The sequence below is a fragment of the Elephantulus edwardii genome, unplaced genomic scaffold (assembly GCF_000299155.1).
Source record: "Elephantulus edwardii isolate Elephantulus edwardi_28Jun2011 unplaced genomic scaffold, EleEdw1.0 scaffold00139, whole genome shotgun sequence".
In the NCBI taxonomy this organism is placed as follows: domain Eukaryota; kingdom Metazoa; phylum Chordata; class Mammalia; order Macroscelidea; family Macroscelididae; genus Elephantulus; species Elephantulus edwardii.
Window position 1 is genome coordinate 7,747,572 of NW_006399889.1, and position 18,072 is coordinate 7,765,643.

An 18,072-nucleotide genomic window follows, 5' to 3' on the forward strand; every position below is an offset into this window, starting at 1 on the left:
AAATTAATCACCATTGGACTATACCCATCATTACTTCATCTTTTCAGGTCTCTGGTGGACTTCTCACATTACCTTTATTCTCTCCTTCCACCCAACAAACTGTTTGACCCTGTAATTTTTTCCCACTATCTGTCTTCACTCCTCTGCTCCTACCCTTCCCCCTCCCCCTTGTATCCCCATATACATTTTACTAGTTGTTCTATTTTTATAATAATGGTCTTAAAGAGTATGTGTCCTTAGGAGTCTGAGTTATTTCCCAAGTTATATAAGATTTAGTATTCCTTTGAGTGAATATACCATAATTTTTCAATCAATTTTATTGTGGTTGGATATTTGGGCTGTTTCCATGTTCTTGTGATTGTAAATAACATTGTTATAGCATTGTTGTACAGATCTCCATTTGTGTCTCAGTTTCAGTTTCCTTGGGGTATATTCTTAGCAATGGAATGTCAGAATCATATTGATTTTCAATGTTCAGCTTTTTGAGGAAAGACCAAACTGCCTTATAGAGTAGCTGTATCATTTTACAATCCCACAAACAGTATCTGAGAGTTCCAATCTCTCTACACCCTCTCCAATATTTACCGCTTGCTGTCCTGCTATACTTTGACACTGTTACTAGGGTGAAATGTCTTCTCACTGTGGTTTTGATTTGCATCTCTCTTATTACTAGTGATTCTGAGCATTTAAAATTCATGTGTTTGTTGGCCACCAAAATGTCTTCTTCTGTGAAATGTGTTTCTATAACAGGAAAAGACCCGGTGTATAAAACAATGTATATGAACTTTTTAAGTAAACCAGTATAAAACAAAAAATTTATTTTAAATTAAAAAATAATAATTAAAAACAATTTTAAAAGTCTTTTCATGTCTTTTGCCTGGTTGTTTTTTTTTTGTTGTTGTTGTTGTGTTTTTTTTTTTTGTTTTTTTTTTTCATTTCTTTTGCCTGTTTTGTAATCGGATTATCAGTGTTTCTCTTATGGAGGCCCTGTAGGATTCTGTAAACTTTTGTTATTAAAATTTTGCCTCTGAGATGGTATTGCTAAATGTTTTTTTCCCACTCAGTAAGTATTCTTTTTACACTGTTGAAAAAAGGTTTTGATGAGCACAGGGATTTAATCTTTAGAAGATCCCATTTATCACTGTTATCCTTTCCTGTTTGTATTTGTCAGCCTCTTTATATCATATGCTAAGCTTTCTAAGCTTGGTCCTACTGTGTCTTCTGATATTTATGGTTTTGGGCTTTACTCTTAGGTCTCTGATCTACCTTGAGTTGATTTTTGTGTATGTGGTTCCTGTTTCAGCTTTCTTCAGGAAGCAGACCAGTTTTGCCAGCACCATTTGTTAAAGAAGTAATTGTTTCCCCATTTGTTAGATTTTTGTATCCTTGTCAAATATCAGTTGACTGTATAGGTAAGTCCATTTCTGGGTTCTCAATATTGTCTGCCATTGTATCAGTATCATGGTTTTTTTCTGGTTATTACAGTTGTGTCGTAGGTTTTGAGGTCTGGGAGTGCTATATCTCCCACTTCATTTTTGTTTTTCAGAAGTATTTTGCTTATTCAAGGTCTCTTTCCTCTCCAAGGAAACGACAATTAGTTTTTTAATCTGCTTGAAAAAGGATTTGGTATTTGATATTGGGATTGCATTAAACATGCAGATTGCTTTAGATAGGATTGATATTTTAATTATACTGATTCTTTCTATCCATGAGCAGGGCACATTTTCCCATTTATTAGTGTCTTTTATTGATTCTTGCAGAAAATCTGTAGTTTTCTTTGTACAGGTCTTTTGTGTCTCTAGTTAGATTAATTTTGGGGAGTATCGTAATTTGTGGTTGACTATTGTAAATCTTATTACATTCTTGGTTTCTTTCTGTTTGTTTTCTTTGTTACTGTAGAGGAATCCATCTGACTTTTTATACTGTGCTTGTCTTCTGCCACCGAACTAAATTAGTTCACTAGCTCTAAAAGGGTTTTTTTGTTGCCGTCTTGGGTTTTTCTGTGTATGCTGTCATATCTTCTGCATTTGGTGACAGTTTAACAACTTCTTTTTGGATCAGGATGTCTTTTATTTCCTTCTTTTGTCATATTGCCTTAGCAAGTACTTCCAATACAATATTGAAAAGAAGTGGTGACAGTGGGCATCCTTGTCTGGTCCCTGTTTGCAAGGAAAATGTTTAAGTATTTCTCCATTGAGAATGATAATTGTTTTTTGTTTTGCATATATACTTTTCACTATGTTGAGGAAATTCCCTTATATTCATATTTGCTTAGTGTATTAATCAGAAAAGTGTATTGAATTTTGTCAAATGCCTTTTCTGCTTCAGTTGCTAGGATTATGTGGTTCTTGTTATTTTTGTTGTTAGTGCGATGGATTATGTTGTTTGTTTTTCTTATGTTGAACTGTCCTTGTATACCTGTTGTGAATCCCACTTGGTTAATGATGAATTAGTTTTTTGTTATGTTGTTCTATTAGCCAGAACTTTGTTATTGATTTTTCTATGTTTATGAGAGATATTGGTCTGTAGTTTTCTTTTTTTTTTTTGTTAATATCTTTGCCTGGTTTGGGTATCAGAGTTATGCTTACTTCATAGAATGAGTCTGCACAGCTTTGTTGGATACTGAACCCTTGGTTGGCAATTGTTTTCTTTTAACTTTCTGTATATGCCATCCTATTTTCTTCTTGCTTGAAAGGTTCCTACTAAGAAATCTGAACTTAATCTAATTGTTTCTCCTTTGTGATTGACTCTTTGTTTTTCTTGTACTACTTTTAGTATCTTATTCTTATCTTTTTTTTGAGCATTTGAATATGATATTTCTTAATGTTTTTCTTTTTGGATCTAGTCTAGTTGGTGTTTGTGAAGCATCTTGAATGTGGATTTCTTAATTTTTCATAATACCTGGGACATTTTCTTCCTGTAATTTCCCTGTCCCTCTCATATTCTAGAATTCTAATCATATCTGTGTTATTCCTCTTGATCTCATCCCACATGATTGTAATGTTTTCTTCATTTTCTTTACATCTCATATCTAATTTTTCTTCTGTTTCAGAATTGGGAAGTATGCACATCAGGGATGTGTCCTATCTCCATACCTTTTCAATTTATATGCAGAAAAGCTTATCTGGGAGGCTGAAAGAACATTATGAGGAGAAATGTGGCATCAGCATTGGAGAAAGAATCATCAACAATTTGTGTTATGCAGATGACAGAACCTTGCTTGCTGAAACTGAGCAGGACTGGAAGCATTTGCTGTAGAAGGTCAAGGACTTCAACCTGCAATATGGATTGAAGCTCAACATTAAGAGATTCTCACCACTGGGCTGATTGGCAGCATCATGATAGTTGGTGAAGAGATTGAGATTGTTAACAGTTTCAGTGTGCTTGGCTCCACAATCATAACTCTTGGTACCAGCAGCCAGGAAATCAAAAGACAAATTTCTTTGGGAAGTCTACTGTCAGAGACCTCTCCAAAGTACTGAAGAAAAACGATGTCAGTCTGGAGACTAAGGTGTACCTGATCTAGGCCATAGTCTTTGCAATTACTTTGTAGGTATCAGAGAGCTGGACAATGACTAGGTTTGATAGAAGGAGAGTTGATGCCTTTGAGCTTTGGTGCTGGAGAAGAGTACATGGACGGCTAGGACAACAAACAGGTTTGTCCAAGAGAGGGTAAGACCAGGCTGCTCCTTGGAGGGAAGGGTTCTGAAACTTCATCTGACATATTTTGGATATATTCCAAGAGGGACATCATGCATAGGAAGGTGGAAAGACAGTGCAAGAGAGAAAGACCCTTGATGGGATGGATTGATTCAGTGACTGTGGTAATGGGGGTGTATGTGTCAGAGACAGTAAGATTAGCTCAGGATAGAAAAGGATTTAGGATTATTGTATGAAGTGTTGCTATGATTTGCAGGCAACTAGACAGTATATAGCAACAACAACATGTTTCTATTGAGGTTCTTTTTTTCCAGCCCACTGACTCTCTGCTCCATCTCTTCTGTTCTACTTTTTTGTCTCTCCAGTGTATTAGACACTTCTGCCATTTTGGTATTAATATTCTGGATTGCATTTTCATGCATTTCTGTTATTTACAGTACTGTGTTGGCCATACCCTCTCTATCTTGTGATTATTTGTATAGATTTTGCACTTCTTTACCTATAGTTTCAATTCTCTATTCTATTTTTTACATTTCCTGCCATAGTTGTTCATGTTCCTCCTCATCAATATTTTTTTTCTTGGTCCCTATTTCTGGAGTATTTCCTTTTTTAATGGCTTACATTATTTTTTCCCATCATTTGCACCTTCTTCTGTAGCTGTTCAAATAACCCCAGATCAATATTTCTTCTGGTTCTCTGCCTTTAGTATACTCCCTTGATGTCTAACTCCATTGTTTCTTCCATCATTTGTACCTTCTTCCATAGCTGTTTGAATGCCTCCATATACATATATATCTTCTGCTTTTCTGGATTTGCAATGTGCTATGGTTTTTTTTGTTGTTTTGTTTTTTTGAGAAGGCTTAATTTTTTTTCAGTGTTTAAAGTTGTCTTCTGCTTTCCTGTCATTATGTGAAGTTTTTCCTGATACATGTTAAACTGTTTCTATTGTGTCTGCATAAGTTGTTGATGGTTCTTATCTTTATGGTTTATTCATTAACAATTATAGTGAGTGGCCCACTCACTGTACAAGAAGTCCTTGATGGGAAAATTTGCCTTTCCTAAAGTTCTTCAGGTTCTCACAGGTTTGAAATGTAGCTCTGCAAGAATCTTGCCTTATTGTAGTCCCTTCTCCCAAACTCTATTGTCCTCCTTTGTCTGTGAAGTGTCTGAGTGGTGTGAGACCAGGTGCTCCACTTAAGCAGTTTCTTTCTAGGGGTGTTTCAAGTCAGCTCTCTTTCTCACAGATCATCATGCCAGCTAGGACAGTGAATCTTTCCCCTGCTTGTAGCTCCATGTAATGAACTCTACTGTCCTATTTGGTCCCTGGGATGATCACAGAGTGGCAGGGATCTCTAAATGGAGAGAACTTCCCCAGGGGAGTTTTGGTCTCTTCTCTTCCCCATACCTGAAAGTGCTAGCTCTGGAGAAGAGTGTCTCATCTGATGGCATATTCTCTCCTGAAGCCTAATGTCTTCTGATCTAGGTATAAGTTTTGCTGTGATTCCCATTATTCTCAATGTTGGCTATAATTTACTGTGACCCACATAGCCAAATGCATTTTCATAGTCAATAAAGCATAAATAGATATTCTTCTGGTAGTTTCTGCTTTCACCCACCAGGCTATAGATTTGCTGAATTTCTAGAGGTGCTGAACTGTCTTCTCAGACACCTTACCCCATGTCCTGAGATTGAGGTAATCAAATCCACACTTGATGTTCAAGGGATTGCTCCAGTGGGATGGCTGCAGACCCAGAGCCTACACATACTATGGTTCCACTCTCTCTAGTTTTGAGTCCAATTTCCTACTCAATGCTCTGTTTCCACTGAATTCTCTCAGCTTGGGATTTTGACTTGAGTCCAAGTTCTCACTCCAATGTTTACTGTTTGACTGATGATTCAAGGCTCTAACACCAGTTCATCTCACCCTAGAGCTCAAAAGAAACATGACAAGTCCTTCTGTTGACAGTTGAGATAAAGCCACAAGTACTCCCTGATGGGTTATTAAAGAGAAACTTAGGGCCATCTAGGAATTACACTTTCTAGATTTCTATTAGTATTATTAGCATTCTTTCAACATTATCCACTTGTAGGTCTCAAATTAGTAGTTGCTGAGACTAATAATTCTGATTTCTTTCTCTTCTATTTTACTTTGCTTTATCTTATCGCTCACTGTCTTCCTACATCTGTAGAACTGAGTTAAAAAATGTCAATCTGGCATATTCTTTTTATTTACTTTGTGATATTTACTATTCAAGGAATCCTAATAGCACTATGATTAAGACATCTATCTGCTAATCAAAAGATCAGCCATTCAAACCCATCTTCTGCTATATTTGAGAGATATGGGGCAATTTTCTTCTGTAAAGATTACAATTTAAAAAACCATATAGGTGCTATTGTCTTATGGAATCACTTTGATTAAGAATCAACTCAATGGTAGTAGATTATAGATTGAATTTCTACCCTTACTACCCTACCTCCTACTTGAATCCACTTTTTTTGAACATAGAAATTCTATTCCTTCAAGAAATAACAGTGAAACCTGTAAGAACCAGAACCCAAAGATACAGCTTTGTTTTTCCAGAACTCACAGGTTTACTGCATTTGACAGGAACAGTCTTTTATGCTCCTTTCAGTGGAAAAATATTGCACTCCAATTCAGAGGCATGCAATTTAATCCACCAGCAGGAGAAAGATGGGCAGTCTCCTCCCATGCGATTTACAGCCTCTGAAAAACCATTGGAGGGTCAGCTATGGGCTTGTTCCAACTGAATGGTATATGAAAACACCTACAACAGCAGATTTCCACAGTATATAGGTTCTGGTTTTCACAGGTTTTATTAAATGTTTGTCTGAAAACAAATCCATTTATAAATACTTCAGAAGTTTTGTTCTGTTTTAACAGCGCTCTAGTGACCTACTCTGTAGGAAGTTGTGCTAATAACCCAAAGGCTGCACCATGTGACTGTTGAAACCAACCTGTTTCTCCACAGGAGAAAGAAGGACAATCTCCTCCAGTGTGATTTACAGCTTCTAAAACCCACTGGAGGGTCAATTCTGAGTTAATTCTGACTGCTTTCAGTTTTTCAAACCTCTGTATTTTGTGAAATAAGTTTCTAAAGAACACAGCTTTTTAAATATATATTTGGTTTAAGTCTGCATAAAACAGTTTTTAAAATAATTAACTGGAAAGAGGAAAAAATTATTTTTGTAGTTTTCTTATTCTGCAAGGTGAGACCCTTTGACCTAGATTCCATCCTTTAAAAGGCAAGTGACTGTCCATGAGTTTTAGTGACTTGATGAATAAAAATTCTTGATTCATTAGCCACATTTTCATGGTTATCCTAAAATTCTGCCAGCCAGAAAGCATTCTTACTTTTTCCACCTTCATTGTTACCTTCAGAGCAGCTTTCCCCATGGCAACCAGAAACTTTTCCAAGCTGAATAATCCCCTCCAGTTCCCAGTGCACCACCAAGGAATTTTAAAAACTGAGGACTTTGTAACCACGGAATACTGTCTGAGAGTGAAAAGACTGCAGAGCTCCAGATAAACAGCCATTTATCTTCCTTCTGAAGGTAAGCATTGGATTTAGAAATGTTTGTATCAGCCTCTGTCATTTTTAAAATGTCAACATAAGAATTCTAAACTCACTCTCCTTTCTTACACAGTAAAAGTAATCCCTCATCTTGGTGACTATCCTACGGTCATTATTAGCTCATCTCTCTGCCAGGATCTGACATGAGAGAGAGAGAGAGACTGAGCATCTTATGTTCATTAAGCAATTGGCTGCAAAGAACATTTTTTCTAGTACATTGGTTGGTTTTAAACTGTCCCCTTGCTCACTCCCTTCACTGACCAGTGGGTGTTGGACTTGTCATGACTGTGAGGTCCTGAAAGTATCTTATTTGCCTTTGAAGTTTCGGACTCCAGAATCTTGATGGTTAGTCAACTAACAAAATTAACAGAGAATTATCAGACGTACTAACTTTCCTTGAGTAGCATACTTGGCCTAAAATCTTCTAACTTAAAGCCATGTTCATAATTTAGAACTTCTTTTACCTTTACTTTTATTCACCTACTTTGCTCATAAGCACAAAAAAATAAGGAATTCTGTTCCAAAATGAAGATGCCGCCTCTGTGGAGTCTCCCTGCTGGTTAAACAGAGAACATATTCTTTCTATGTTTTTCAGTCTATGCTTAGTTCAAGGATGCCTGGGATCACAATGGTTAAGAGGCTTAATTCTAATTGAAAAGTCTAAGATTTGAGCCCATCAGATGCTCCTCTGGGCAAAAGACCTGGAAATCTGTTCCCACAAAGATCGATCACAGTTTAGGAAATCCTACAGGGCAGTTTTACTCTGACACCTAGGATTCACTACGAGTTGATACTAGTATAAATGACAACGAAAACAATATGCACAGTTCAGAATGCAACAATAAAAGGAGCTTCTTAGCTAATCTTCCACAGTTTGAAAGTCTACAGCCAAAACAGTTTAGGGTTATAAAATACCTACAGCACCCCTGTTGTTTAGAAACAGCTTGCTATTGCAAATCAGCTTAGCCACCCAATTAATTGAATCCTTTCAAACATGTTGCAGGCGAAATAACTGAAGTCTTTATTTTTCTGCTTTACAGAGAGTTCTCTGGCTGCAAGTTTATCCTGTGAACAGCAGTCCAATCTCCATCTCCATCCAAGACAGGCTTGAGTAAAAGTGAAAATGTGTTTCTGGAGAAAGTTTCCAATATTTTGGATGCCCTTGTTCCTTCTGCTCAGCCTTGTTGCTGAAACTCAGCTGGAAAATCCCCCAAGCCAGGACAGTAGCCACACGTGGAATCCTGGCCTTCTGACAGATGTTCTTCGAGCTCTGTCTGCTGGTGACCACCCACCTCAGAACCATACAAAAATCCTCCTAAAGATGTTGTTGGAGAAAACTGGGTGCCCACAGAGGACAAATGGAAAGCAAGAAGACTGCAATCAGGTTAGTGCCGTAGAATTGGGGTCAGTTACTAAGGCATGTTCTAAAGACATTCATGAATTATATAACTTTCATAACCTAGTGGCTAAAGAGTTGTGCTGCCAACCCTGGTTCAAATCCACCAGCTGCTCCTTGGGGGAAGGATGGGCAATCTTTTCCTGTGCCATTTATAACTTGAAAATCCACTATATATTGTGTTGCATACTGAGGGTAAAGTATTTTTATGATTATTAATAATGAGACAGCCAGCCAAGAATGAGATAGAACAGAGAGCATGAAAAAAAGGGGGGCAGCAGTTCTCGATTGAAGACTCCTATTCCAGCTTCCCTGTATCTTTATTGAAAATTATCAGGAAATAAATCACAAAGAAAATTCAATGCAAATGAAGCCAAGCTCTTTCTATTGAAAAACCTTCCTCCAGACTCAGGAGGGAGGGGTCAGCAAATACAATGCAAGAATCTGGTAAACCCTTAAGGATTGCCTTAGTGCCTCAGGGTGAACTCTAGCTTGAACCGTGCCTCCCACACAACCTGAAATAGCATTCAGTTTACTACAAATATTTAGTATTGGCTTCCCATACATTGCATGAGTGAAGATTGTCTATCTTTCTCCCAAAGCACAGCTGGTGGATTTGACCTACCTGTTTTGGGGTTGGCAGTGCAACTCCTTACCCACAGGTGAAAAATGAAGACTCTGAGGCTAGGGAAGGAAGTGATGCAGGTGAAACTAAAACTGACACAGGGCCTCTGGAGTTCTGATGTTTGACCTTTTCCTTGTTTCCTGGTAAATCTCAATCCTGGCTGCACATAACAAATAACTGGGCCAGGTAACAAAGTACCCCTGCTGGGTTTTGTCCTCCAGATACTAAATGCCATTGCCCTGCAGAGGGATCTTTAAAAAACTCTCCGGGTTATTTTGCTTATTTCACCTTCTGGATTAGCTTTTCTTTCATTTTTTTTTTTTTAAATAATATTTTTATTGTGATTTGGATAAAAGTTTACAGAGCAAATCAGTTATCTATTCAATAATTCATACACTTTTGGTATTAAGATGCTGAATACTCACAATATAACAACATTCTTCTCACTTCCTCTTTGTGGTTCCTGTTTCCAATAATTCTTTCCTACCTCTTTCTGTCTTCCAAACTTTACCCTGAGTAAATGCAGTCCTGTCCCCTCCCCTCATATGATTATTCTAAGGTGCTTATATATCTTTCTGATATTTTTGATCCCTGCATTGGCCTGTTTAAGGAACTCTGAGGGGACAAGTACATAAATTTCAAGCTGCCAGTCAAAAGGTTGGAGATTCAAATCTATCAGCTGCTCAGAGGGAGAAAGACTTTCTCCTTCCATTAAGATTTACAGGTGTGGAAAACCAATGAAGGATTATTCTTGGCCAGAATCCACTTGAAGGCAGAGAACTTGGCTTTTGAGTTTGGGTTATAGGCATGCCTACTCTCTAGTGGCCCACTAGGTAAACAATTGTGCTACCAATGCAAAAACAGGTGGTTTGAATCTACCAGCGAAGGGACAGCAAAACCCCCATTTTTTATAAACCCCCATTAATGCTAGAGGCAGAAGTGGGCCATAAAAATTCTTAACTTAAGGCAAACACGAATACCCTGGGTAGAGTCTTATCTGTCCTTGCAAATTAAAGGATTAACTAGTGTCTACATGACACAGAGGAAGTAAAGGAAGTAGCCAGCCCATCAGAAGCTGACCCACATGACTGATCCCCCAACCCACCAACCATGATCTCAATCCCCCTGCCCCAACAGGTCACCCAAAGAAAGCTATAAAAGCAATTGGGGGGGAGCTCGAGGATTTTCCCCCCACCACCCTCTTGAAGAGGGAGAAAGTCTCCACATGTGGAATTAATAAACGCTCTTGAAATTTTCAGATGTGTGATTGGATCTCCTTTGAGGGGCATTACGTGGGCAGAACACCAGCTGCTCTGCAAGAGAAAGATGAGTAACTTCTACCCATGATATTGACAGCCTCTGAAAACCTGCTGGAGGGTCAGCCATGAGTCAGTTCCAACTTGACCACCCAATTAATTGAATCCTTTCAAACATGTTGCACGTTAAATAACTGAAGCCTTTATTTTTACCCTTTACAGAGAGTTTAATAAGTGAGTGATTGAGGCATCCTTTGGCTGACAGTTGAGCTATGGGGGTGAGTTTTTTCTTCATTCAGGATCAGGAAAGATGTGTGTCAGGGATGCATCCTATCTCCGTATCTTTTCAGTCTATATGCATTTGGGAGGCTAGACGTTATGACGAGGAATGTGACATCAGGCTTGGAGGAAGATTTGTCAACAGCCTGCATTATGCTGATGACATAATCTTGCTTGCTAAAACTGAAGAGAACATGAGGTATTTGCTGCAGAAGGTCAAGGACTGTAGCCTTCAATATGGATTGAAGCTCAACATCAAGAAAAAAGATTCTCACTACTGGGTCTACAGGTAACTTCATGATGGACGAGAAGAGACTGAGATTGTTGATAACTTCAGCTTGCTTGATTCCAGAATCAACACTCTTGGCACCAGCACTCAAAAAATCAAAAGGTGAATTTTATTGGGAAAGTCTGCTGCTAGGGACTGCTCTAGAGTACTGAAGAGCAACAACGTCAGTCTGGAGACTTAAGTGTGACTGATCCAGGCCGTGGTCTTTGCAAATACTTGCTATGCATCAGAGAGCTGGGCAATAACTAAGGATGATAGAAGGATAGTTGCCTTTGTGTTGTGATGCTAGAGAAAAATGTTGAACATACTGTGGACTGCCAAGAGAACAAACAGGTCTGTTCTGGAGAAAGTAAAACCACCTGCTCCTTAGAGGCAAAGATTCTGAAGCTCCATCTCACATATTTTGGACTTGTTGGACAGGAGTGACCAGTCTTTAGAGAAGTAAATCATGCTTGGAAGGGTAGAGGGACAGCTCAAGAGAAGAAGACCCAGGATGAGATGGATTGACTCAGTGACTGGAGAAATGGGATTAGGTCTGTGTGAAATGATGAGATCAGCTCAGGATAGTGCAGGGTTCAGAGCTAATGTACATAGGGTCACTAAGAGTCACAGGTGACTCGATGGCACATAACAATAACAACAAGGGTCATAGTCTTGAGGACTTCATCAGTCTTTATCAGTAGGACTGATTGTTTGTTGTTTGGGTTTTTTTTAGAAGATGAAGTTTTACTTTCCAGGACATTATGTTGCACTGAGGTAACCTGGAGTTGCTGTGATACTGAACCTTGTGGCATTGGAAAGTCAAATGCCAAAAGGTAATCCATGGTGGACAGTGTTTGGGGAAGCTAACAGTTTAAGACAGATTTGGAAGAAGGGGTGGCATCCACTTCCTAAACAGCATGCCTCTGGAAACTCTATGAACTTTGATAAATGACTATAGTTATAGAAAGGCTTCAGGCCTTTTGTTCATAAGGTTGCTGTGAGTTGCACTCGACTCAGTGGCAATCAATAACAACAACAACAGGTCATTTAATGTTATATAAGTTGAGGCTTAGGAAATAAACATCAGAGTAGGTGTGTAGTATGAAAGGGAGAGGGGACTGAAAGAACAGAAGCATAAACTGGAAGTGTCTGTGTTTTAAAATGTCTTCACATAGAAACCAAACCTATCTTCATCATTTATTTCTGGACTCATGAGATATTTTTCAGAATGAACCCATGAATAATTGACTAAGTAAATAAATAAAGCAGAAACAAGTAACTGCCCCCAAAATAAATTTTGGTGACTTTCTCTGTTATGCCTTATTCTGGGGGAAAAACGTTTCCTGGCCAACAGTTTTGTTTTGTTTTCAAGACTGAGGACCTTACAAGTAGAAAGACTTTTTTTCTACTCTGTGCAAACAATAAGTAATTTGATCATGATTAAAATTCCCAGTGGTTCCAAGAGAAAACATGTGTTACAATAGGCAAGTCCTTGATGATGACATTAATTTATATATAGAGCAACTGAAGGGAAAAAAAAATTACTTCCCACTGGAAATAACTAGATGTCATAGCTTATTCATATCCTCTGGGGATTTGCTTCAGGGGAATGTTTCCCGTTAATGAACAGAAGTGCCTAGATTTCTAAGGCTGGATGAATATTAGTTTTGCTGAGGATAATGTAAACATGCAAAATTATTCTTCTTTTCTCTTTTGGGAGAGTATTTTTTTTCTTGTGAATTTGACCAGATTATGTTGAATTTGAGTTAAAGTCATTCCCAGGCAGTGACATATTGCTGCTTTTAATGGTTTCATCTTCTTATGCTACTATTTCTTTTTTTCTGTGAAAGAGATTGAGGTAAAACAAAGGCTGAATATCATCCTGCTTTGAGGACTTAAATTCACTGAGAGCTTCACTCATTGCCAAGGAATTCACAATGCCTCCCTGTCACTCAGGAACATATGGAGCAGAGGAGGAAGTGCCCTAATGATTTTGTAAACACCCCAATTCTAGCGCAAACCACAAGGCTTCAGGTTGTTGTTGAATCTCTCTGCAGACTTTGCCCTGAGAAGCAGAGTTCACAAAGAAATTCTGTGGTTAAAAAAAGAGAAAGCAATGCAGTGTGTCCATATCCCTAAATGTCAGGAAAATAGGAGGAACATGACGTTTTGGATTTGTGAAAGGAAATAAACAATCTCAATTTAATTTTCAGTCTCAGTAAAAGAAAACAATCTAAATTTATTCGAAACCACTAGCAGTGCAGTAGTGGAAGAACTTGATTGATTTTCCAGAGTCAGACCACCAGGCCTTTGTAGGTATCTCTGAATGGATGCAAATCTCCAACCTTTGGATTATTTGGCAACATTTGTACCACTCAGGCTGTCTAGAAATACTTACACTGCTTTCTAAACCCCAAGACTCCTCAGCACGGCCCTACCCACCTTCCACACACACTGGATCCGGCTCCCCCGGCTCCCCCCTCCCTTCAGATGGCCACTGCCTCAGCCTCACCCCTGCTGACACCGAATTTTTCAGCAAGCATTCCAGGTGATTGGTGATTGACAGGCACATTTCAGATAAAGACCCAAGGCTTCAGAGACCTTACATTGAATTCTATGCCTAATCCCCCCCATAACTCATGGATGAAGTACGCAAAACATCAAGCTTATCTGAGCTTATTATTCTTGGGTACTATTTTTCGGATAGAAAGAAATGCCATTAAATCTAGGACAGGCCTGCTATCAGCTGACATCCTTACAGTTTGTTGGTGGAGAAAGGTTAGAGGTAAATAGTACCTCCCTTATATTTTACAGAAAACCAGCTGAGATTTCTCCTCTCATAAAACCTAAGGGGGAAAAAACTTAATGTTGTTGTTGTTGTTGTTGTTGTTATATACCATCGAGTCATTTGCGACTCATAGCGACCCTGTGTACAAGAGCCCTAAACGCCGTTCTATCCCGTGCCAACCTCGCTGTCTCAAACACACTCATTCCCACCACTCCACTCACAGAATAGATCCATCTCTTCAAGGGTCTTCCTCTCCCGCACTGTCCCTCCACTCTGCCAAACATGATGTCCCTCTCCAAGGACCAGTCCCTCCTTACAACTTGCCCACAGTATGTCATAGGGCAGTGGATTTACTCGTTAGTAAAGGTCAAATATTCTTTGGGTCACAACTCCCTAAAGTTTAGTCTCCTAGTCTGGCAACTGTCTTAAACTAATGCTTTTTGGGTTGTTTTTTTTTTTATATTTTTTTGGGGGTTTGCATACTAAAATTTATTTATGTTGTGTTTCATTCATATACCTTGTTTTGAGGTGGTTTTATTTTCCTCTCTCTCCACCCACAAGATTCAGCGACCCTGTGATTTCCCTCCCTCCTCACTCTTAGCCCACCTGGCCCTTCCCCTTCCCTTTCTGAATATCCATACATATCCTGCTGGTTATTCATCTGCTTTTATAATAATGGTCTTGTACAGTATTTGTTCTTGTGCACCTGAGTTAGTTCACTCAGCATAATGCTCTCTAGCCTCTCTCATATTAGAAACCATTTTTCAAAATCGTTGCTCCTGAGTGTGGCATAGTATTCCATCTTGTGAATGTAACGCTATTTCTCAATCTATTGGTTTGTTGACAGACATTTCGGCTTTTTTCATTATCCTGATATTGTGAATAAGACTGCTATGAACATCAGTGTACAAATCTCCATTTGTGTCTCAGTCCTGTTTACCTTGGGATACATTCCTAGCAGTGGAATAACTGGCTCATATGGAATCTCTATGTTCTGCTCTTTGAGGAAACACCAAAATACCATTTTAAAATCCCTTCAACAGTGTATGAGAGTTCCAGTCTCTCCACATCCTCTCCAACATTCCTCGTTTGCTGTCCTGTTAAATTTTGCCACTACAATAGGGTGAGAGGATAATTAATTGTGGTTTTGATTTTCATCTCTCTTATTGCCAATGATTTTGAGTATTTCTTCATGTGTCTGTTGGCCTTTGAATGTCTTCCTCTGTGAAAGGACTTTCCATATCTTTTGCCTATTCTGTAATTGAATTATCAGCTTTATCCCCTCCTTTTTGATAGATGCCCTGTAGTATTCTTTAAATTTCATTATGACACCGTCGTCTGAAATGTCATTGCTAAATGCTTTTCCCCTGTCAGTTGACCTTATTTTTACCCAAGTTTTTGCTGGAAACCAACCGACATGCCCTTATGCACCATAAACTTTTTCCAAAGGGACATAATCTTTAGATGATCCCATTCATTGATGTTATCCTCTCCTGGTTGTACATTTCTGGCTGTATTTGCCAGCCTCTTTATACCATAGGCTAGGCCTTCTAAGTTTTCTTCCATTTTGTCTCTTATGATCTTTATGTTAACTAATGTAGAAAAAGCTTTTCTATTGCATTTGTTACTGAGACTCTTACCTGGAGTAAATATTGAGCAAAGCTGATTCAGCTACAGGGACAACAGTGCACACTTTCTTTATCAGTGACTAGGTAGCTCTAGAGGTCTAGTGATAAGAATCTGCACTGCAATCCTGAACACATGCTTTTCCACCAGCGGCTCCAGGGGAGAAGGATGAGCAATCTTCGCTCATGTGATTATTGCCTCTGAAAACTTGCTGGAGGGTCAGCTATGGATTGGTTCCAACTTGATGGTACACAACAACAACAACAGTACAAGATTAGTTCCTATAGAATGTAAATTAACGATGTGCCAAATGTCCAAACTCCTGTCCAATTCTACCATCTCTGACATTAATTATTCCTCCTCTCTCAGTCCTCTTACTTCTGTATCTTTACATCCAACGATTCACAGGAAGGGCTCACAGAAACTCAAAAGCCATCAGAGAAATGGCTCACATGATTATCGGTGATGTAGGCTGATATACACAGATGCAGAGACTGGTGAATGATGGGCCAGGAACCTGAAGATTGAGGCTGTCAGCTTTTGGCACAGTAGGACCAGGTTAGATGCAGTGTCTTAAGAGAATAAACATTGAGCTTTCATTAGACCTCAGGGCTATGAACTATGCCTGAAGAGAATTCAAGGTGGTGGTGACCTGGGAAATTCCTTTTAGTAGGGTAGAGCTTGTATCCCACCCTAATGCTATTCCCTTAATACCCTACATTACTCATTAAAGTCTTGAGCATAAATGAAGAGGGTGAAATTCCAAATTGGAAAGCTATGGGTGGAAGGTTCATATTATTTAAGTCACTGTACCACAGACAGACAATTATTACCAAAGATCTGGACAGTCGAAAGCTTTAAGCAGTGCAAAGAGCTAACCTTCTCAGCTGCTAACCAAAAGGTTAGAGGTTTGAATCCATCCACAGGACTTGTGAAATAAAGTCCTCATGACCTTCCTCTCAAAACTCAACCTCTGAAAACCCTCTAGAGCATTATTCTCCATGATATCCATGGAGTTACCATGAGTTGGCATTAAGTCAGTGGCAACTGGTTCTGATATCTGGATATTCCATTTGACCTGGTTGGATTTGTTCTCAAAATTTATTCTGGGTCCCCTCCCCTTACACAAATTTGCTTCTTCATGAAATCTTTAAAACTAACTCTCAGAATCCGTGTGTTTTTTTTCCCCCTCTTTAAAACTTTTGCCTCTACTTGTAATAATAAAAAGGAAAAAAAAAATCAATGGATTATTCCTGAATGAGTCCATTATTCTTTAACAAAGAGTCACTTTACAAAGAATTAGCAGCCTGGATCTTGATGCCTGTTTGGGGGAAGGGAAGAGCTATTGCAAACTTTCCCTACATATTCTTGCAAATATGTGACTGAGTCCCTGCTTAACATTTTTAACAACAAAACCAAAACACACACTCTCTCTCTCACATTGCTATCTAATTGATTTTTACTCAAATTTACCCTCCAGTGGGTTTCAGAGGCTGTAAATTGCAGGGTAAGAGATTGCTCATCTTTCTTCCTGAGAGCTGCTGGTGGATTTGAACCACCAAAATAGCTTTGATCTCTGAGTTAACAGCCCAACTTCTTACATATTATGCAATTAGAGCTCCCTCAAAAACAAATCCAGTGACGATGAACTTAAAATTCTAGCCCACCCCACCAATATCCATAGTGCTTTTAATCCTAGCTGTCTCTGAGTATTGCGAACAGTTCATGTTTGCTTGGTTGCTAACAGCCAGATTGGAAGTTTGAATCTACCAAGAGATGCCTCAGAAGAAAGGTCTGGTGATTTAGATCTGAGATATCAAGTCATTGAAAACTCTATGGAGTACATACTGGTCTCATCATGGATCATCATCAGTCAGTCTAATACAGGGTAACTGCTTACGTGTGCCCAAGATAGGAGTTAATACTATATAGTAGAGTAGGTAATCTGTAGGAAAGCGTGCTGCTAACCCAAAGGCCACACATCTCCAGTGGTTGTTAGCCAATTCACTGTGGTGCATGCCCTGGTGCCTGATCTCAATCCTAGAAAGGGACAACTTAAAAACTCTAGGGTGGGCAAGGGAGTCATAAACCTCAGATGGGGTGGAAATGACAAGTACAAGGCTGTGTGCTGGTTGACTGGGTCCTGGTGACATGTACCTGATCTGGTGGCTTCATGATGATTCTACTATGCGTGTTGACATTTTTCATCCTCTTTACCTAGCCCCATTAAACAACTTAAGTACTTAGAAATAACTCAATCTGAACTCATTCAACAGTTTGATTATATCTTATTCTCATCCTGATTGACTTAAAAATTTTTTAGATTCCCCCAAGTCTCCTAACTGACATCTTTTTCTAACAAATGTTGTTATGTGCCATTGAGTCACTTGTGACTCTTAGTGACCCTATCTACAACAGCCCTAAACCCTGCTCAATCCTGTGCCAATCACACTGCCTCTGACACACTCATCCCTATTACCTCAGTCACTGGATCAATCCACCTCATAGAGGGTCTTCTCTTTTTGCACCATCCCTCCACCCTCCCAAGCATGATGTCCCTCTCTAAGGACCTGTC

At 38.9% G+C, this 18,072-nt stretch overlaps 1 protein-coding gene across 3 annotated transcripts in view; it reads left to right on the forward strand.

The window, feature by feature from the left end:
* The first annotated feature begins 8,379 nt into the window (after window positions 1-8,379).
* SLC39A12 (solute carrier family 39 (zinc transporter), member 12) overlaps window positions 8,380-18,072 on the forward strand; it is a 136,341-nt gene continuing 126,648 nt past the window's right edge. For all 3 annotated transcript variants that reach the window (XM_006894302.1, XM_006894303.1, XM_006894304.1), the window contains exon 1: window positions 8,380-8,640. In XM_006894302.1, the coding sequence (XP_006894364.1) occupies window positions 8,380-8,640 (261 nt within the window). The remainder of the gene's footprint in view (window positions 8,641-18,072) is intronic.